Source organism: Orcinus orca, chromosome 19 (genome assembly GCF_937001465.1).
Source record: "Orcinus orca chromosome 19, mOrcOrc1.1, whole genome shotgun sequence".
NCBI lineage: Eukaryota > Metazoa > Chordata > Mammalia > Artiodactyla > Delphinidae > Orcinus > Orcinus orca.
Genome location: NC_064577.1, coordinates 13,558,874 through 13,578,998, shown reverse-complemented (window position 1 = coordinate 13,578,998; position 20,125 = coordinate 13,558,874). Strand labels below are relative to the sequence as shown.

General features: G+C 44.9%; 1 protein-coding gene across 1 annotated transcript in view; it reads right to left on the bottom strand.

Moving 5' to 3' along the window:
* Positions 1-20,125, bottom strand: part of CFAP52 (cilia and flagella associated protein 52) — a 36,805-nt gene that overhangs the window by 7,334 nt on the left and 9,346 nt on the right. Inside the window, exons 4-10 of the mRNA XM_033422859.2 lie at positions 18,918-19,046; positions 16,278-16,377; positions 15,126-15,242; positions 11,685-11,785; positions 8,809-8,979; positions 4,200-4,348; positions 1,201-1,346 (exon numbers count right to left, since the gene is read on the bottom strand). Coding sequence (XP_033278750.1) covers positions 1,201-1,346; positions 4,200-4,348; positions 8,809-8,979; positions 11,685-11,785; positions 15,126-15,242; positions 16,278-16,377; positions 18,918-19,046 — 913 coding nt within the window. The remainder of the gene's footprint in view (positions 1-1,200; positions 1,347-4,199; positions 4,349-8,808; positions 8,980-11,684; positions 11,786-15,125; positions 15,243-16,277; positions 16,378-18,917; positions 19,047-20,125) is intronic.

Below are 20,125 nucleotides of genomic sequence, written 5' to 3'. Positions count from 1 at the left end.
ATAAACTCAGGTAACGGCCAATGAAAGTGGAAATAAAATACTTAAGAGTACCTTAGCAACCCCAGGATTCAGACCGGTGCACCCCTGCGGACCAGCAGCCCTGGTCTCTAGTACTTACAAAGACCTTGAAGACTATGTTCTTGGAAGAAAAGGTCTGGAGTAGCTGTGGGGAATGGGAGCGGGCATTGTGAAAAGACTGCCGATCAGGGCTGGGGGCGACGAATCTGTTTTGTGCGATTCCCTCCTGTAACCCTCCTCAGCAAGGTCGATGCCCCCAAAGGCTGAGGGAGCAAGCAAAGATGCTGTGGGTGTTAGCAACAGCGTGGCTGAAGGGATGAGGGAAGGGAACAGAGCCGCGAGGGTGATAATGGGCAGAGAGCAGGGGGATGGTCTAGGACTAGGTGTGTCTGTGGAGCATCTGCAGGGTTTAGTCCACATGGAGATGTGCTCTGAACGTGAAATGCACACCAGATTCTGAAGACTTCGTACAAAATAAAGAGTGTAAAAAAAATCTCACTAATTGGAGTATTGCTATCTTCACTTTATACTTTACTTTTACAGGAAACTGAAGCACAGAGAGGTTAAAGCACACACCCTAGGTCACACAGCTGGGAAGTGACAGAAGTGAAATCGGAGCCCAGGCAGTGTGGCCCCAGAACCCGAACATTCAGCCACTAACGGGTTTGATCCAAACTCTGCCAAAGGCTACGTGAAGATGCTGTATCTTTCTTCTCCCTAAAAAGATGTTTTAGGCTCCTTGAAATGATGGAACGAAAAGGTCGAGTGTAATAATTTTGAAGTGATGGTCGAAGCATCTGGGTAGATGAAAGAATCAATTCTAAAAATAGCATCTCCTTTACAAGATAAGATAAAGACAATTGATATAACTGGTTTTTGAAGGAGAAAAAAAGTATTCTAAAACTCTGGCAAAACACCAACTTGGATTCCTAGCTCAATTCCCTGTAGAATGATTTCATGTCTGTATCCTAAATGTCCTTTCTGGGAACAAAAATATTGATATGTGTATTTATATTATTAGAACTTTAATTTATGAGGTATTTCAGAGTTTCATCAAAAATCTTAATTTGGTCCTGCTTGATTCCTAGTACAGGTGAAAAAAATCAAATTAGTGGCCTGCTATGAGGCAGTTGCTCTAAACCAAGGGCTATTTTAAAAAGATTCTGCCTTCGAGAATAATACCTCCCCTTCCCCACCGCCGCTGATGACCCTTTTACAGTCACTGGTGGTGGCGATGGCCGTCACTCCAATCCTGTGGGCGTTGTTAATGACGTACATCAGCCGGCCTGTCTCTGGGGCAAAGGCTCGGATCTTACCGTCGTCCCACGCTGGCACGAAAGGGAAACAAAGGCAGGCAGGATGAGTATACTTGTGGTCTCTGCAGACTGCGGCTCTCTTAAATCTTAAGTGAGAGACAGGACTGGGGGCAGTGGTGGTGATGGAGGGAAGAGGCCGATCTCCCACCAGCTGCCAGGAATCATAGCCCCCTTTTCCCTGATTCCCCAAACTGGCCACACCTCCTGAGGGAAATGAGCGACGTGCCTTAGTTGAACCTGCCTCCAGGTGAGCCCCATCCCAGGAGAGAGAAGCGGGAGGCCAGCTCCCACCTCTCCCATGAGCCGCACAACTTGCACATTCAAGCGGCTGGTCGATCATGCCTCTGGGAGGCAGAACTTAACACCTGCAAATAAATGTTGCCTTCCCACCCCTCGCCCCCACTTTAAACCTGATGCTTCTTCTCCCACTCCCATCATCTTCCCCATCTCAATAAGAGTCGCCACCACCCAAACAGCTGCTCAAGCCAAGAACTTCAGAGCCATCCTTGATTCCTCTCTATGCCATCCACCCAACCCAACCCCACCTCCGATCCATCACAAGTCCCATCGGCATTACAATCTGAACACAGTAAATCTGGCCACGTCTCAACCCTTCCCCTGGGACCACCTCTGTCCAAGCCACCAGCATCTTTCTCCTGGATTATTATAACAGCTTTCTCCCTAGCCTGAGACTCTTGCCCTCCTGCAATCAATTATTTATGCAGGGGCCAGGGTGAACTTCTTAAAATCATTTCACCTCCTTGAGGAAGAACTTTCAAAAAGCTTTTCCCCACTGCACTTACAATGAAAACCAGCTCCTTAATTCTCTAGAGTAACTAGTCTCTGCTCCCTCCCTACCCCTTCAATTTCTTCTACTACTACTCTCCCTCAACCCTGACCCCAACCTTACCCTCTAAGCTTCAGACACACTGGTCCTCTTTCTATCCCTCAAACACACCAAGTAATTTCCCACCTCAGGGCCTTTGCACTTGCTGTTCCCTCTTCCTGCTGTGCTCTTTACCCAGCTCTTCACCTGGCTGGCTGCCCCTCATCACCTCCAGCATCAGCTCTGGACCTTAGCAATTTTAAATAGGATGCTCAAGGTGGATCCCATTTCAGCCAAGATTCGAGGCGGTGAGGTGGTGAGGAAATGAGTCATGGGGCTCTCTGGGGAAAGAACATTCCAGGCAGACTGAACAGCTCTAGCAAAGGCCCTATGTGTAATATAGGAAGAGCAAAGAAGCACGTATGGCTCGGGGGGCTGAGCAGTAAGAGACAAAGTCAGAGGTAAGAAGGTGGGGCTTGGGGGGAGAGAAGTCAGGGGGGACCTTGCAGGCAATTGCAGGGACTTTGTCTTTTTTTTTTTAATTAATTAATTTATTTATTATTTTTGGCTGTGTTGGGTCTTCGTCTCTGCGCGAGGGCTTTCTCTAGTTGCAGCGAGCGGGGCCACTCTTCATCGCGGTGCACGGGCCTCTCACTGTCGCGGCCTCTCTTGCTGCAGAGCACAGGCTCCAGACGCGCAGGCTCAGTAGTTGTGGCTCACGGGCCTAGTTGTTCCGCGGTATGTGGGATCTTCCCAGACCAGGGCTCGAACCCGTGTCTCCTGCATTGGCAGGCAGACTCTCAACCACTGCGCCACCAGGGAAGCCCTGTCTTTTATTTTTAAACAGGAAAGGACCGTTGAGCCCTAGAAATGGCACAATCTGACTTACACTTTAAAGAGTTTTCTGGCATCTGTGTTGAGAGCAGATCGGGGGAGAAGAGTAATGGGCAAGAGCAGAGCAGGGAGTCCTGGTAGGAAGCTTCTAGAATAATCTGGGAGAGAGAAGGTGGTGGCTGAGACGAGGGTGGAGATGATGAGATGGATGGGATCTTGGATATACTCTGACGGGGGAGCCATTGGGGGGAAACGGGGGTGGGGTATTAGAGGAAAAGAGCAGGTGATGGGGACTCCAAGATTCTTGACCCCGGGGTTTGTTAGTTCTAAGTGTAATGTAAGTCAAGAGCTTCCGGTGACCGCTCTGTGGAGAAGACACGCCCCAGGGGAGAATCCAACACGAGGAGACAGAACCAAGAAAAGAGGGGATGAGATGGGTTTTATTTTATTTTATTTATTTATCTATTTATTTTTTGGCTGTGTCGCAGCTTGTGGGATCTTAGTTCCCCAGCCAGGGCTCAAACCCCTGCCCCCTGCAGTAGAAGTGCAGAGTCCTAACCACTGGACTGCCAGGGAAGTCTCCTGATATCACTGTTTAAATAGCTGCCCCTAAAGACCCACTTGACTTTTCATTCATGTGAACCAGTGAAGTCACTTTTGACCATTGGGGAAATCTGCATATGGATTGAACATAAACAATATTAAGAAATTAGGATTTTATAGGAAAATATTTTTAGAGATGCATACTGAAGTATTTAGAGGTAGAATATCATGGTGTCTACAATTTATGTTAAAATATTTTGGCATCACATAATCAACTGAATGAAAAAAAAATTCCCTTGGCGCTATAACTTAGTTTAAGTAGTTTTTAATCTCTTGAACAACAAAAAGGGTTCTCATTCAAGTGCCCTGGACTCGCTAAGGCCTCAAATCCACTTTGTAAATGATTGACTGAATTTCCTTGCTAGAGAGAAAGCAACATGCTCTATGCAGCAACGTGGGGGAAGAGAGATTGGGGCTTGGTAATTCCCAGCTCAGAAGGAATCCCAGCTGGACGGGAATTCCAGAGAGAGGCTAGATGAGAAGCCAGTGGACAGTGGGAGTCTGTTCCAGGTCATCCCCGTGTCGCGCCTGGTAGGATAAGAATGACGAGAACCAAAGCCACAGCCGGAGCCCGAAGCCAAACCCCGGCACGCCGACCTTACCAGAAATGATGCTCTTGCCGTCCCTCATGAAATCAATGCCACGGCAGGTCATGTTGGGCACAGTGATCCGCAGCAGCTCCCTGTTGGACAGCGTGTGCCACACCCGGATGTCCTTCTTGGCACAGGTGGCAAAGAGCTCAGCGGTGCCACTGCAAAGAAGCCACCAAGAGGATAAGGGATGCAGCCATACGAGATGCACAGTGTTTCTCAGGTGCCGGTCTGACACTAAAATGGCCTTCGCGAGGATGGAGGGAAGGATGCCTTTAGACACCTATTATCTCAAGCTTGATGGCCTTACAGATTTTTTGTGTAAAATGGCATGTGATGCCCTCAAACCACCTGTGGACCATCGTTCATAGTCTTGGGACTTCCCTGGCAGTCCAGCAATTAGGACTCTGCAATTTCATTGCAGGGGGCACGGGTTCAACCCCCGGTCGGGGAACTAAGATCCTGCAAACCACGCGGTGCGGCCAAAAAAAAAAAAATCTTTCATAGTCTTTTTTCTTACGAAGGGTTGGGACAAAGTTGCTCAAAAGGAAAATGCCAATTTAAAAGTCTTTCAGTGTCCTGTTGATCGCACGTAACACATGAGAAGAAATACATCTGTGGAATATTTATATTAAAAGAGACTAAACAAACCTTTTCCTGTAAAGGAGACAATCTTGTTAAAATTTCAAAGAAGAAAACGACAAGGGTTCTAGAATTCATGTTTGCAGACAACCCAAAATACTTCTTTGCTTAGTTATGAGAAAATATGAGATTGTGAACAAGGAAGAAAAACCCATAGTAATTGGTCTGTTGGGTTTTTTTTTCCCCAATGGACAGCTCGTAAATATAATGAAAAATGTCCCAAAAATTACAGATTATTCCAATTTGAGAAAAAGGAGTCATACCAGGGTACAATAAAGACCATCTGCTTTATAAGTATGCATTTCTAGGGACTTCCCTGGTGGTCCAGTGGTTAAGACTCCCCGCTTCCACTGCAGGGGGCACGGTTGCATCCCTGGCTGGGGGAACTAAATTCCCACATGCCACAGGGCGTGTCCAGAAAAATAAAGTATGCATTTCTAGCTAAAGTCCTTGTGGAGACTGGGCTTTTAGATTTAAATACCTCTCAAGAAATTCCTACCTATCAGCATAAGCACATCCATAAAAAGAGAGTCCCTCTCTCTTAGGTTAAAATCTACTCACTTTGGAATGAATGGAAAAATAAGTGGATCATTTCCACATACTTAGCTTTGGGACTCAGAGGTAAAATTATGATGCTGGACTACCACCTAGAAACAGCAAGCTCTGGGACTCTCCTGGTGGTCCAGAGGTTAGGACTCCACGCTCCCAATGCAGGGGGCCCGGCTGGGTTCGATCCTTGGTCAGGGAACTTGATCCTGCATGCATGCCACAACTAAGACCCGGCACAGCCAAATAAAATAAATAAATAAATATTTTTTTAAAAAAAGAAACAGCAAGTGCTGGAACAGGAAAGCAGGAGCTCCTTGCTCCTGGCAATTCTGATTAACAGAGATCAAATCAAACCAACGTTGGAGTGGTAATATTTATCGAAATAAGAAATGTTTTATGTCAGACACTGCCTTCAGTGAATGAGCTCCTCCTTGGGGGAACATGAGCTCTTTTTTTTTCTTTTTAATTCATTTATTTATTTTTGGCTGTGTTGGGTCTTCGTTGCTGCTCGTGGGCTTTCTCTAGTTGCGACGAGCGGGGGCTACTCTTCGTTGTGGTGCGCGGGCTTCTCATTGCTGTGGCTTCTCTTGTTGCAGAACACGGGCTCTAGGCACTAGGGCTCAGTAGTTGTGGCGCGTGGGCTCTAGAGTGCAGGCTCGGTAGTTGTGGTGCACAGGCTTAGTTGCTCTGCAGCATGTGGGATCTTTCCGGACCAGGGCTCGAACCCGTGTCCCCTGCATTGGCAGGCGGATTCTTAACCACTGTACCACCAGGGAAGTCCCAACATGAGCTCTTAAAGAAGCATATGGACTCCTATGAAAATCAAGTATCATGGAATGAATCTACCTAGAGAACTTTCCAAATTCTCCCTCCCCGAGATGGACAGTCCACTTCCTCAGGAACTAAGCCTAGTCCAAAAACCTCCTGAGTTTAGGATCTGAGAGATTAAGTTCCAAATTGATTGGATCAAGATGGTACACTAAGTATGTGTGCTCCTTCCCACCCAGCTAAAATCCCACTCCTGGGGAGTTCCCTGGCAGTCCAGTGGTTAGGACTCAGAGCTTTCACTGCCGTGGCCCGGCTTCAATCCCTGGTCGCGGAACTAAGATCCCACAAGCTGCGTGGCACAGTCAAAAAATAAAATAAAATAAAATCCTACTCCTGGGCATATATCCAGAAACATATGCTTGTGATGTTGGAGCAGTGAAGTGGTCACACAGACTTCCCACAGATAACGTTTATAAAAGCCAGATAAAATGAACAACAATAAGAACCCAAAATCCTGAAGACGGGGCTTCCCTGGTGACGCAGTGGTTAAGAATCCGCCTGCCAATGCAGGGGACGCGGGCCCGAGCCCTCGTCCGGGAAGATCCCACATGAGGCGGAGCAACTAAGCCCGTGCGCCACAACTGCTGAGCCTGCACTCTAGAGCCCACGAGCCACAGTTACTGAAACCCGCGAACCTAGAGCCCGTGCTCCGCAACAACAGAAACCACCGCAAGAGAAGCCCGTGCACCGCAACGAAGAGTAGCTCTCCGCAACTAGAGGAAGCCCGAGCGCGGCAACGAAGACCCAACGCAGCCATAAATCCATAAATAAATAAATGTATTTATTAAAAAAGAAATGCAGGGACTTCCCTGGCGGTCCAGTGGTTGAGACCCTGCGCTTCCACCACAGAGGGTGTGGGTTCGATTCCTGGCTGGGAAACTAAGATCTTACATGCCGTGTGGTGCAACAAAAAATTAATTAATTAAAATTTAAAAACTGCCCAAATTACTGTGTGCCAGCTGCATTCTACATGTAGGGGGGAAACCTCAAAAGGAAGAAAAAGCAGGCAGAGACCAGAGAGGATATACTATTTTTCTTTTTAAAAATTCTACTGTTTTTCTTCTTTCTTTTTTTAATTTTAAGATTCTGTTTTTGAGGACAGAGCTCAGGGGATCAATTTGAGCGTTTTTTTTTTACCTTTTTAAGAGAGTTTTTTACCTTTAGCTGAGCACAGTACATTCATCAACTGTGCTCAGTTTGGGTGGCTGAAAGCTGAACCTTATAGGCTTAAAGTGACTGCTAGTGTGTTTCTTTGGGGGATATAAAATGTTCTAAAATTAGATTATGGTGATGGTTGCAGAACTCTGTAAATATGCCCCTAGAAAAACCATTGAACTGTACACTCTAATGGGTGAACTTTATGATACGTAAATTATATTTCAATAGAGCTGTTAAAAAAAAAAAGTACAAAACCTAAATAAAGACTCCATAAGAAATTGAAAAGGTATTTAAAAACTTACCCGTACAAAAGGCACCAGGACCAAATAATTTTACAGATTGATTCTACCAAGCTCCTTAGAAAAAGAGAGGAAAAGTGATACAGAAAGGAAATGACCAGTTTTCAAATAAAGATTCACCTAATGGGAGGCACCAGCTATTTTCACTAATAGAAATATTTGGGAGAACCTAATCACAAAGACTCATGGAGGACTTCCCTCGTGGCGCAGTGGTTGGGGGTCCGCCTGCCGATGCAGGGGACGTGGGTTCGTGCCCCGGTCCGGGAGGATCCCACATGCCGCGGAGCGGCTGCGCCCGTGAGCCATGGCCGCTGAGCCTGCGCGTCCGGAGCCTGTGCTCCGCAACGGGAGAGGCCCCAACACTGAGAGGCCCGCGTACCGCAAAAAAAAAAAAAAAAAAAAAAAAAAAACTTGGAAAGACTCATGGAACCAAAACTACATTTTGTGATCTTAAGGATCAAGTTTTCAAAGAGAGTCTTGCTACCTATAGAACAATGACTTTGAGTTTTGTAAATTCAAGTGAAACACTGAGGAAGTTCAGAGCAAAAACTGTGACCAACCTCATGGAACAAATCTCACCAAAGACAAAAGAGGTTTCAAATTCAAATAATGGCAAACTCTGACTGTAGCTCTTTTTGATATTAAAACTGCTGATGGTTATTTGTTTCACTGGGTTTTTGAGGGATTCACCAAGATATACAGCAACGAGATCCAGAAGGACTCAATCTTATGACCACTGCCATCGAGCATGCCAAATCTGGAAGACCCAAGAGGTGCAAACAAATGACTCGAAAGATGTTTGAAAAAAGACACTACTAAGCTTTTCTCCAGACAGCAGTGGGAAAACATAGAAAAGTTTTGCCAGTCTGTTCACCATTTTCATGATGCATTTATTAGAAAAGCCAACATTCTAAAGAGGCCCAAATTTGAATTATGAAACGAAGGTAGCTGCTTGGTAAAGGCAACAGAAAGCCTATTAAAATAATTCGCTACAATAGAAACATTTCAGGAGAAAAAATAATTTATTATGACTTATCATGATCGATTATGTTAGCTGGTATTGAAAGTATATTAATAAAATTACATGTCCTTACACACAGCACCAAATCTCCACGTTCTTATCATTTTTACTGTCTTCTACTTACGATGGAAAGACGATGTCCTCAACAGCTTCAAAGTGACAAGTTGTAATGAGAGTCTCTTTGAAATCTGTGAAGGTGAGACGATAAATGTGTGACTCTTCTGTTCCAACAAAGAACTGGTGTCCTTCCCCTCGAAGTGTGATAGAAGTGATGCCACCTTGTAACTGGATTTTCCTTTAAGGAGAAGCAAGAGGAGAAGCAGATTTCCTCAATCGATGAGTATTTATTAACTGTCCAAAGCATTACAGAGGACACATATCAGGTGTGTGACCTGGGACATGCCTTTGAGGAGGCGGCATAGTTGGAAAGGCAGGGGTTACAATATTAAGTGCCCATGGTCAGCAAAGGGAGAGGCCCACATGGCCTACTATAGTCAGGGGACCTTATCTGTGAAATGTGGTCTGAAATGGGTCATGTAACACAGGTAGGATTTAGATAGAGGGAACATTCTAGGCAAGCAAATGGGCACAAATGACCATGCCAATTAATTAAACACTTTATTAATTCCATTTCTGGGAAATAATCCTAAAATCAGGGGAAAAACCCTTTATGTCAAAGAATGTCAGTATAACCTTATTTAAAAGAGTAAAAAGTTGGAAACAACCTAAGTATCCAATTGTGTTGGAATGGTTAAATGATCTATGGAGCAGTGACTTCAAAAAGTATTTGCCTGGCCACTAAAACCATGTTTAAAATGTTATGGAGGGCTTCCCTGGTGGCGCAGTGGTTGAGAGTCCGCCTGCCGATGTAGGGGACACGGGTTCGTGCCCCGGTCCGGGAGGATCCCACATGCCGCGGAGCGGCTGGGCCCATGAGCCATGGCCGCTGAGCCTGCACATCCGGAGCCTGTGCTCCGCAACGGGAGAGGCCACAATAGTGAGAGGCCCGCGTACCGCAAAAAAAAAAAAAAAAAGGTTATGGAGTATACATGTTTTACCACCATAAAAGATCATGTAGTAATACTGAAACTATTTATGATGTTTGCATTAAGTAAAAGACAAGAATACAAAAGTTTATATATTAAAAAAGTACAATTCTTTTAAAATGTATATGAATAACACGGGCAAGAAGAAATAGCAAAGTGTTAATAGTGGCTATGTTTGCCAGAACTTTCAGGGCTCATTTTTTCTTCTTCCACCTTTCAGGTATTTCAGATTCCCCTGCTCCCCAAATGTTTACTGAGTATGAGCTTTTCTTAAAAAAAGAATATATAAATGAACGAGGCCCTCGAAACCCAACCTTGCTCTGCAACTAACTTAGTTTTGACAATGAAAATACAGTGAGGGTTCTTGTGCAGGGAACGAGCATGGGAAATGCAGTATTTTACAGAGTCATTTGTTGTTGGGACACAGAACAGTTAAGGGGGAAAGGACAGAACCCAAGTCATATCCCAGCTCCTTCACTAACTAGAGCTCTGTGACTCTTGGATAAGTTAGAAACCTCTGGGCCTCAGTTTACTCAACCACGGAATAATTCCTCCTTTACAGGGTTGCAGCTGGAGATAACGGAGGTAACCCTACATGAGCCCATACAGGGCAGCTGAGAAACACTGACCCTTGGCATCTGGGCTGCAAAGAATACAAGGTGCTAGTGTTCCCAGGGCTACAGGGGCAAGGCCAGGACCTCTGACCCCCAGCCGTCTGTACAAGCATCCGAGTTCCCTTTCTAACCTCCATGACCTCTCCTGGGGGCTGCTTCCTCAACCTACAAACCCAAGGAGAAGGAAATCACAGTATCCAATTTGAGCCTTGCTGGTACACAGGGTTATCCTGCAGACATTTATAGCACCGACCCTGTAATCATTACTCTGAGTCTAATTATCTTCATTACAATGGGTCCATTTGTGTATTAAAAACAAGGGGTTAAAAAATGAAAGGGTTAATTTCCTATACTCACTTCATGGGTCCAGAGTCTACCCAACACTGCTCTGAAGCTGCCTCCCCCTTTTTTTATTCCCCTTCATACAAACACAAAACTGGTCCCAATATATTCTCCATAAGACCTACACTGAGCACTGAATTTAAAGTTGCAACCTGTCCCGTCTGCTTCAAAACCTAACCCCCCTCCTCCACAAGCTACTCATTTATCCCCATGGTACTCATCGCTCTCTAATACCATGTACTTTACTTGTTTATTTTGTTTATTATTTATTGTCGTCTCCCTCCTGCTGGAGCGTAGACTCCATGAGGGTAGGGATGGTTTTTTCCTTCTTTTTTCTCTGCTTTATTCATTGATTTCCCAAGCACCTAAAACAGTGCCTGGTACATAGCAAGCGCTCAATACAGATGCATCTGCATGAAAACAGGTGATACTCGTTTCTCCAATGTATATCCATATACATAGAGCTAGAGGCCACGTGGAGCGTGTCTAGGGGTATCTGGCTTCTGCTGAAGCTAAGTTCAAGAGCTGCCTCTGCTCCTCTGGGAAGTGTCTTTCCATCCCAACAAGATCACTCCCTTCTGTAATCTTCTCTGCAACATTCATTATATACTTTACTTTGTTGGGACCATGAGATTGTGTTTATATATCATCTCATATTATAGTGACATTTTCATGTTTGTCTACCTTATCCCCAAACCAGACTGTAAGTTCTGGAAGGGCAAAGACACATCTTATTCTTTCTTTCTTTCTTTTCTTTCTTTCTTTTTTTTTTTTAACATCTTCACTGGAGTATAATTGCTTTACAATGGCGTGTTCGTTTCTGCTTTATAACAAAGTGAATCAGCTATACATATACATATATCCCCATCTCTCCTCCCTCTAAGATGAGATTCTTTAACCAAATATCACTTTGCCAATATCACTTAGTTCCCGGCTTTAAGCAAACCTCCCTCTAGAGGGTCTCTCCCCCTCCAAACCCTGCGGAGTCTGGAACTTACTTGATGGGTTTGTAGCTGGGGCTTTTACAGAAGACCAGCAATCCGGCTCCGGAGCCCACCAATAAACCCCCCATCTTCAGGCACCTGATAGCTGACACTCCCTAGGGGGAGAAAGAGCATTAAGAAAAAGGCCAAACGGTTTCAGCATTAAGAATCTATGCGTGATGGGCTTCCCTGGTGGCGCAGTGGTTGGGAGTCCGCCTGCCGATGCAGGGGACGCGGGTTCGAGCCCCGGTCCGGGAAGATCCCACATGCCGCGGAGCGGCTGGGCCCGTGAGCCATGGCCGCTGAGCCTGCGCGTCCGGAGCCTGTGCTCCGCAACGGGAGAGGTCACAGCGGTGAGCGGCCCGCGTACCGCAAAAAAAAAAAAAAAAAAAAAAAAAAAGAATCTATGTGTGACCTGACACAATGGGCATGGCCAGGGCCACGCTGTTGCTGCCCTGGATGAAGCTAAGCAAGGTGTGGCCTGTGATGTACCCCCAGGCTGGCTAAGACGCCTCGGTGCCAACAACAAGCTCGTGTGCCGGGAAGCAGCAAACACGCTGCACCAAGCTTCTTGCCTTTAAATCCACCTGCGCATTCTGAATATATTAAAAATTAACACTTTACATCCACCCAAATGCAGTTAGCGCAGAGACATAAGCACGACCCCAGCAACATCAGTTCCTCAGGTGCCACCGTTTTCACCAGAACTTAACCCTTAGAATGCAAAGAGACTGTATTTGAAATCCAAAGAAAGCACAGGAGACCCTTTATGGTTTGGTGACTGTATTTTCTGAACTAAAGCATTCCGTCTGTGATCTTACCTGTAATAGGAAACATATTTAAAGTCAAAGCCATCTTCAAAGTCTGGGGACGTATGATGGTCATTTTGTATCACCTTCTATGAAGTTCTAATCTGAAAATGTGCACGACCAATATCTTCTTTTTAAAAAAATTTTTTTTTTGGCCAAGCCACGCAGCATGCAGGATCTTAGTTCCCCGACCAGGGATCGAACCCATGCCCCCTGCAGTGGAAGCGTGGAGTGCTAATCACTGGACCGTCAGGGAAGTCCCCCAATATTTTATTTTAAAACATTCAATAATAATATAGCTAGTGACTTGAGAGGTTTGTGTCTTAATGAAGTTTGGATATTACAAAACAAATATTATGTCCCTTCAAGTTACTTTAAATTGAATTTTGCCTGTTCTGGCTCAAAAGACATTCCATGATGCTTGAGAAGGGAAACCAAGGCTCAGGAATATGAAGGCATGAACCAGAATTGCATGCTGCCCTCTCCTGCATCCCACCCCCAGCTCCAAAAGTGCTGGAGCAGGACCATGGGATGAATGCCTGGCCCATGAGGAGACAACCCTGAATGCTAAATATTTTTAGCATTTGTTTAGGGACTTAGGGAAGCAAGGGATAGAGTTTCACAGAGCTTCGAAGTTACATACGTGTAATTTCTAAATAAACTTTTTTGCAACTATAGATGATACTGTTCAAGTGCACAGGTTCTGGAGCCAGTCTGCTGGGCTTCCAGTAGCAGTTCTACTACTTGTTAGCCATGAGATCTTAAATGGCATGTGCTTTAGTTTTCCTCATCTGTAAAGCACAGTTGCAGTGGTACCTATATCTCATCAGATACTCTCTCCAATGAGAGTACAAGAAAGGTGCTATGCTCCATGTCTGACCCCTCAACATTCACTGTGTACTGTTGTTTAAATTATTATTATAATCATCTTCTTCATTTCAGTGCTGTATGCCTAACAGTGCTGTCTGTCCATTTGAAACCATTCCAGTTCTTTATCTCTCTAACCATAGAGCAAACATTTTTTTGTTTGTTTGTGTTTAGTCTTTTGTTTTTTATTGAAGTATAATTGACTTACAACACATAGAGCAAACATTTCGGTAGAGTTTCAAAATGGGTAACTGCCCGAGATTACTTGATATTCAAACCAAATGTCTTCAGTGATACCTCCTATCCCTTTGTCCTAAAAGAATTCTTTTCTTTCCGCTTGTGTAAAAGGCATCTTGGAAACATCGCTTTATGGAATTTACCATTGGACCTGAATTAGGTATTACAGCATCCACAGGAGACTTAAGTGCCACAGGTTTGAGGAACACTAAGACAGTCAGCATCTTTTCTGGAGAGGCACTTACATCCCAGGTGGTGGGGAGGCAAAAATGTCCAGATCAGAATTTTCACATAGTGTTTTTTTGTGGTACGCGGGCCTCTCACTGTTGTGGCCTCTCCTGTTGCGGAGCACAGGCTCCAGACGCGCAGGCTCAGCAACCATGGCTCAAGGGCCTAGTTGCTCCACGGCATGTGGGATCCTCCCGGACCGGGGCACGAACCCGTATCTCCTGCATCGGCAGGCGGACTCTCAACCACTGCGCCACCAGGGAAGCGCCCCCCATAGTGTTTCATGGAGCCCTTTGGAGGTATCTCAGGAGTCAGAACTGGCAGGGCTCTGAGCCTTTCACTCCTTTAACCTGATCTGCTTTGCTTTCATCTGTTGAATATATTGGAATCCCTCTCCTAAAAATAATTTGAAAAACACTGGCTTGGACTATACCTTGATCTCCTGTGGGGTTATTTCTAGACTCTTCTCTACCTATACTAGAGCTTTCTCTCATTCTTATGCACCTCCTTAAAAGCTGGAATAATAAACAGTTATGTGATTAAGAAAACTCTAACGTCTTCCCGGGAACATGATGCAATATTTCAAAGCTTCTTGGGACTATTGGCTAAGTGGAAATGCATCTAAGCTTAGTTAGAACCTTCTGTTCTATTACTAGACATGAGATAGGCAGGTGCAGAACCTGGCAGCTTTCAAATTCAAAGTTTAGTAGAAACAGCCCTTGTAACTTTCCGGGACACTGGAAATAACAGCACTTATTCTGTCCAATTACCCTTTGATTGTAGGCTTTTTATTTTGGTTTAAATATCAAAATCTCTCACTGGACTTTTAACCTGAATTGTTAGGAATTCTGCAAATATAAACAATGAACAATTTCTACGTCTTGCTCATGATTTAAAATGTCAGCTGAGGCTAAAATCTAAGATCTGGTTATTCGATTAGAAAATAAAATGATATATAGTCTTGTAAATGAAAGAGCACATGTCTCTTACACATGGCAACTAGGCTGCCCAAATGCTGGAACCAACGTGGTTACAAAGCCACAGGCCCTGAGCTTTGAAGATGAGGGAAAAAAAGGTGTGATTCTGATCCCTAATTGAGGACACGTAGGAATACCTCTGCCCTGAATATAAACCAGGGAGGAGGGCTTGAGCGAACTAATCAACTTAACCTTGCAAATTTAGGTGTGGCCTTGGGTCCATCACAGACTCGTCATTTTTTCTCCACAGACACTTAACGGAAGTCTGTGCTCACAGTGGCAGGAAGAAATCACTAGAAAATGTCAGGGCAGAGCAGACTTTGATGGTCTCTACTCACCAGACTGAATCTGTCCTTGGCAGGCCCAGTGTCTGCCAGCAGCTTGGTCCTAGGGTTCATCTTTAGAATATCTCCAGTGGTGGTGCCAACGTAGAAAAAGCTATCATCATGGGCCATCTGGGGATCAGAGGGAAAACGAAATCTGAAGACCTGGTTTTCCCCGGTGATGTGCACGAGCCTCTGATCAGGGAGGGGATGAGCCTTCTCTGAACCCCACTGTGACCTCCAAAGGGCACAGGGAACTCTGCTCAATATTATGTAACAACCTAAATGGGAAAATGTATAACTGAATCACTTTGCTGTACACCTGAAACTATCACAACATTGTTAATCAACTATACTCCAATATAAAATAAAAAGTTAAAAAAAAAAAAGACCTACAAAGGTCCTTATGGCGACTCCTGTTTCCTCAGACTCAAAGATGGGTAAGAACAGCTTCGAGGGGAGCACAATAGGGCCAAACTCAGAACTGGAGGAAACATTAGACTCCAAGCAGCCTGTGCATTTCACCGGAAGTTGACCTGTGTCTGTTGTTAGCCTGCACATCCCGAGACACCTCCGAAGGGCTCCTAGGGAGAAACGGTGCTCCTCCAGAGAGAATGTGCATTTGCTTTATCTCCTATTTCAAAGTCTACATTCATGAGTATGCATTAAAAAGGAGGAAGTGGAGAATGGGGTTATATGCATGAATATTTGAATCCACCTTAAAAACATACGAATAATTCCTCCTTATGGAGGAAACTGCATTTCAACAAGGAGTTTCATTGTCAGAAACTTTATTTCCGATGCAGAAATAACATAAGTGGCAAAGGGAGGTGCTGGGGGCTCTGAGTACCTCCTGGCTACGTTGCTTCCCTCCAGGTGAGGCAGGTTCCTGGGGTCTGATGGCAGTTCAGGTCCCACTGAAACAGATTTCCCCATAGCTGCGTCTAGGCAGCCTCTCCAGTTTCTCACGGGAGCTCCCTCACCTGTGCCTCCTCAGTCAATGTCCCCCATGTCCAGACCTCACCTCCCCACCCCTAAGCCTAGGTACGTGTACCTACACACACGTACACACACATGCGTACACGCACAGACACCTATCTTGGTCGGTACTGTTAATAGGAACTTGTACTAACAGCTACCTAAAATAACACTTAGAGTAATACTCACTGAGATACTCATGACTATTCTTTTCATTTGTCCTGTATGACACTCGGTTGGCCAGATCTTTCTATTTGGGAGATCCAGTTCCCATACTCGAATTGTCCCACTGGAGAAAAGAAACCCGCAATCAAATGGGTACCCATTTAATAGACACTTCGTCTCTTCTCTGTTTTCTGCAGTGCCTTGAAGAAGAAGCTGAAAGGAAGAGAACTAGGCATTTCGGGGGATTTGTTACAGCCTGGTGATCGACCCAAGATACAGTCGTCCCTTGGTATCCACGGGGGATTGGTTCCAGGACCCGCCAGCGGACGCCAAAATTCGCGCATGCTCATAGCCCACAGGTGGTCCTCCTCGGTATCCACGGGTTCTGCATTCGCTATTCCGCACTCGCAGATTCTACCAACTGCAGATCTAAACAGGGTACGTGATCCACAGTTGGTTGAATCTGCGGATGCATAACCCAGGGATACCGAGGGATGATTGTATTCCATTCAATGCTCACAACCACCCTGCGAAGTAGGTTTTAGGATCCCCCACTCTCCAAATGAGGAAACGCAGAGCCTACACACAGCAGAGCAAGGATTCACACCCAGCTCTCTCTCACTTTGAAGCAAATACTCTATCCACTGGTGAAAACAGAGACATAGGAATAAACAAGTAAGCAAAGCAAACCAAAATTCATCAAGTGATGTTTCTTTCAAGGTATGGAGTTGTGAGGAAAAAAAATTTTGTTTTGTTTGCGGTACGCGGGCCTCTCACTGCTGTGGCCTCTCCCATTGCAGAGCACAGGCTCCGGACGCGCAGGCTCAGCGGCCATGGCTCACGGGCCCAGCCGCTCCGCGGCATGTGGGATCTTCCCGGACCGGGGCACGAACCCGTGTCCGCTGCATCGGCAGGCGGACTCTCAACCACTGTGCCACCAGGGAAGCCCTGTGAGGAAAAATTTTAAAGGGAAGGACTACCTTATGGAGAGTCCTGTCTACAAGGAAGGAGAAATGAGACAGGGCAACTAAATGCCAAACAGCGTCGGCACCTCAGATGAGACTCGGCACATACTCGGTATTTAATCACTGTATGTTAAGTTACTCTGAATACCTGTTTAAAAATATCATGGTTAACATCACAAAGACTTCAGCTAATATCTTAAAGCAGAAAAGATTAATGCTAAAATACAGTTCATCAAGTTTACTTTTCCTTTTTTTTTTTTAGCACCCAGAGTCACACACATACTAGTAAGTGCTCAATAGTATTGATATTTTGAATGTACTTTGCAAACTAAGAAAAAAATCAGCTTTTCCATGGCCTCTCTGGTAGATGTCATTTGGATGCTGAAATCCTGGAATTTGCAGGACATCTCATGGGGGTCAGTATAATGGAACACCTGAAATTGGGACCATCACGGAGAATCCAGTGTATATGGGTACATACCAGAAATATTATTTAAGAGTGCTAATTTTTCTCAGGTGCCAATGTCACGAGAAATTAAAGCAGACCTATAATAAAGATTGTCCTAAAAAATTTTTTTTTTTTTTTGGTTTAAATTCAGGTTTTGACTCCTGGAGAAACATTATCAGCAGACATCAGAATTAGCTGATACCTGCTGCTCAATCACCTGTGGAAGAGCAGATAGACCCCCCCATAAAAGTTTTAGGCAAACGACTCTGCAAACCTGAAGGGAGTTGAGCTTCACGGCCACCAGTGACCCCCTGAAGTCAGGGTAGGACGTGGTCAGCCTCTTTAGGATCAGAGAACTGTCCTGATAAGATTCTCTCCTTAGGGGTGGCTTTCATGCCAGCCAGTTAGTTTCATGGCCTCTGAATAAATCCTTCCTCGTAATTAGCCACGGAACAGATGCATGCCGGATGTCACAAGGTGGGGGCAGGAAACAGCACAGATTCTTTATTCTGGCTGGAAAAGTAACGAATGACATGCGCCTTTCACAGATGGGAGACCACAGGTGGGCTGAAAAGGATCGTTCCAACCAACGTATGCTTCAACCCTACCTTCAGATTTCTGACCTGCGAATTGGTATGTGACATGAAAGGGGATGCTTTTATGTAGGTTTAACCTTCATGTCAAACTCCAAACAGGGCTCTGATAGGTGAACCTGTAAATTAACTTCTTCTGTTAGACAGATGCAGGCCTCTGTTCAGACCTTCAGCTTGGTACCCCACCCGCTTAGCTGCTCGATGCTGACCCTACCAGAAATGATCGCATATGGCTGATAGTCAAATGTTTGAAACTTGCTGGTGCAGTTCTTTCGCAAACTCTCATTTCACGAGATCTAAATTAAGCGCAGGTGGTAAGAAACATCAACCAGTAAGTGAATCGGTGCAACTGGGCAAATGACCCTGCGAGCACTGATTGGGGGCAATGTGTTATCTGTCACAAACAGACCAGAGCCTGAAATGGGTTTAGCAGATCAGCAGAACCTTTTCAGTAGGAAGCATAGAATGGTCAAATAACCGTATTTAAAAAGACTTTCAGCTAAAAGGATTTTTAATGATTCCCAAATCATGAAAATTAAGATGGAAGTTCTTTTTCCAGGACGAAAGCCACGTTCACCCTAATTGGAATGACCATGTTTTCTGTGCAAGCAAATGGAGTGATTTACAAATTCTGGACACCTTGACGGCGGATGCGTACTTTCCAGCAGTGACAAACATCTCATCGCAGCAATTGGAGAAGATGACCGTGGTGGCATTCCCGACGTTGGGGCCGGCAGCAGGGCTGCCACAGATGGCGTCTCCCTTGGCTATGCTCCACACCACCACACTGCCCAGACGAAAGGACAAAGAGAGTCAGGGGAAAACAGGCTTTCAAAATAAGAAACGGCTCTTTTAGCGGTTCTAGAAGGAAAAAAATGAAAAGGTTACTTACAGAGGAACAAAAGAATTACACCGCCCCCCTGCCCCCCAGACGTCTCCTCAATCGCACTGGGTTCGAAGATAAATGGGTGACATTTTAAAAGTTTTGAAGGAAAATGATCATGAGGCTGGAAAACCATCAGCCTATCAATCAAGTTTGATGCTAAATCTACAGAGATTTTCAGACAGGCAGGGCGTAAAAGTTTACCACTCATTTATCTCTTGTAAAAAATTTCCTTGGGGAAGTACTCCAGCAAAAAAAAAAAAAAATTCATTAATTAGAAGCAATAAAGGGGATGACATAGGCGTGTTTTCAAACTTGAACATGTAGCTGATTCACTTGGAGGGCTTAGTAAAACAGAGAGTGCTAGGACCTACCCCCAGACTTTCTGATTCAGTAGGTCTGGGGTGGAGGCTGAGAGTCTCAGGTGACACTGATGCTGGTGGTCTGGGGACCACACTTTGAGAAGTGCGGTTGTAGGTTACCTTTCCATCTTTCTGAGTACAGTCATACAACTTAGTCCTAAACTGAGTAGTGTTTGCTTAATGATATCAAAAATGTGTGTGTGGGGTGTTCCATTAAACACTGGGGTCAGAGTATTAAAGAAAAAGAATGCAGATGGTACAAACCTGGTTAATGTAAAAACATGCCTACCTATGTTCCCCAAATTTTCTACATGTGGAATGAATTATCACGGGTGGTCTAAATAAAGGTATAACCAAGATCGCCAGGAAGGGGGAAGGAGATAGTATAAGAGCTATGAATTCTTTTTCTTAGTAGGAAGTTGATAGATACCACCTAACGTGGAAAAATTGAGATGCATGTCTCTTAAAAGTTGTAAAAAACTAGAGGAACCAATATCAAAAAAGACTGTTAAAACCTCGTACCCAAGAGAAATGAAAATGTACATCCACACAAAATCTTGTACGCAAATGTTGCTAACAGCATTATTAATAGTAGCCTAAAAGTGGAAATGACCCAGAAGT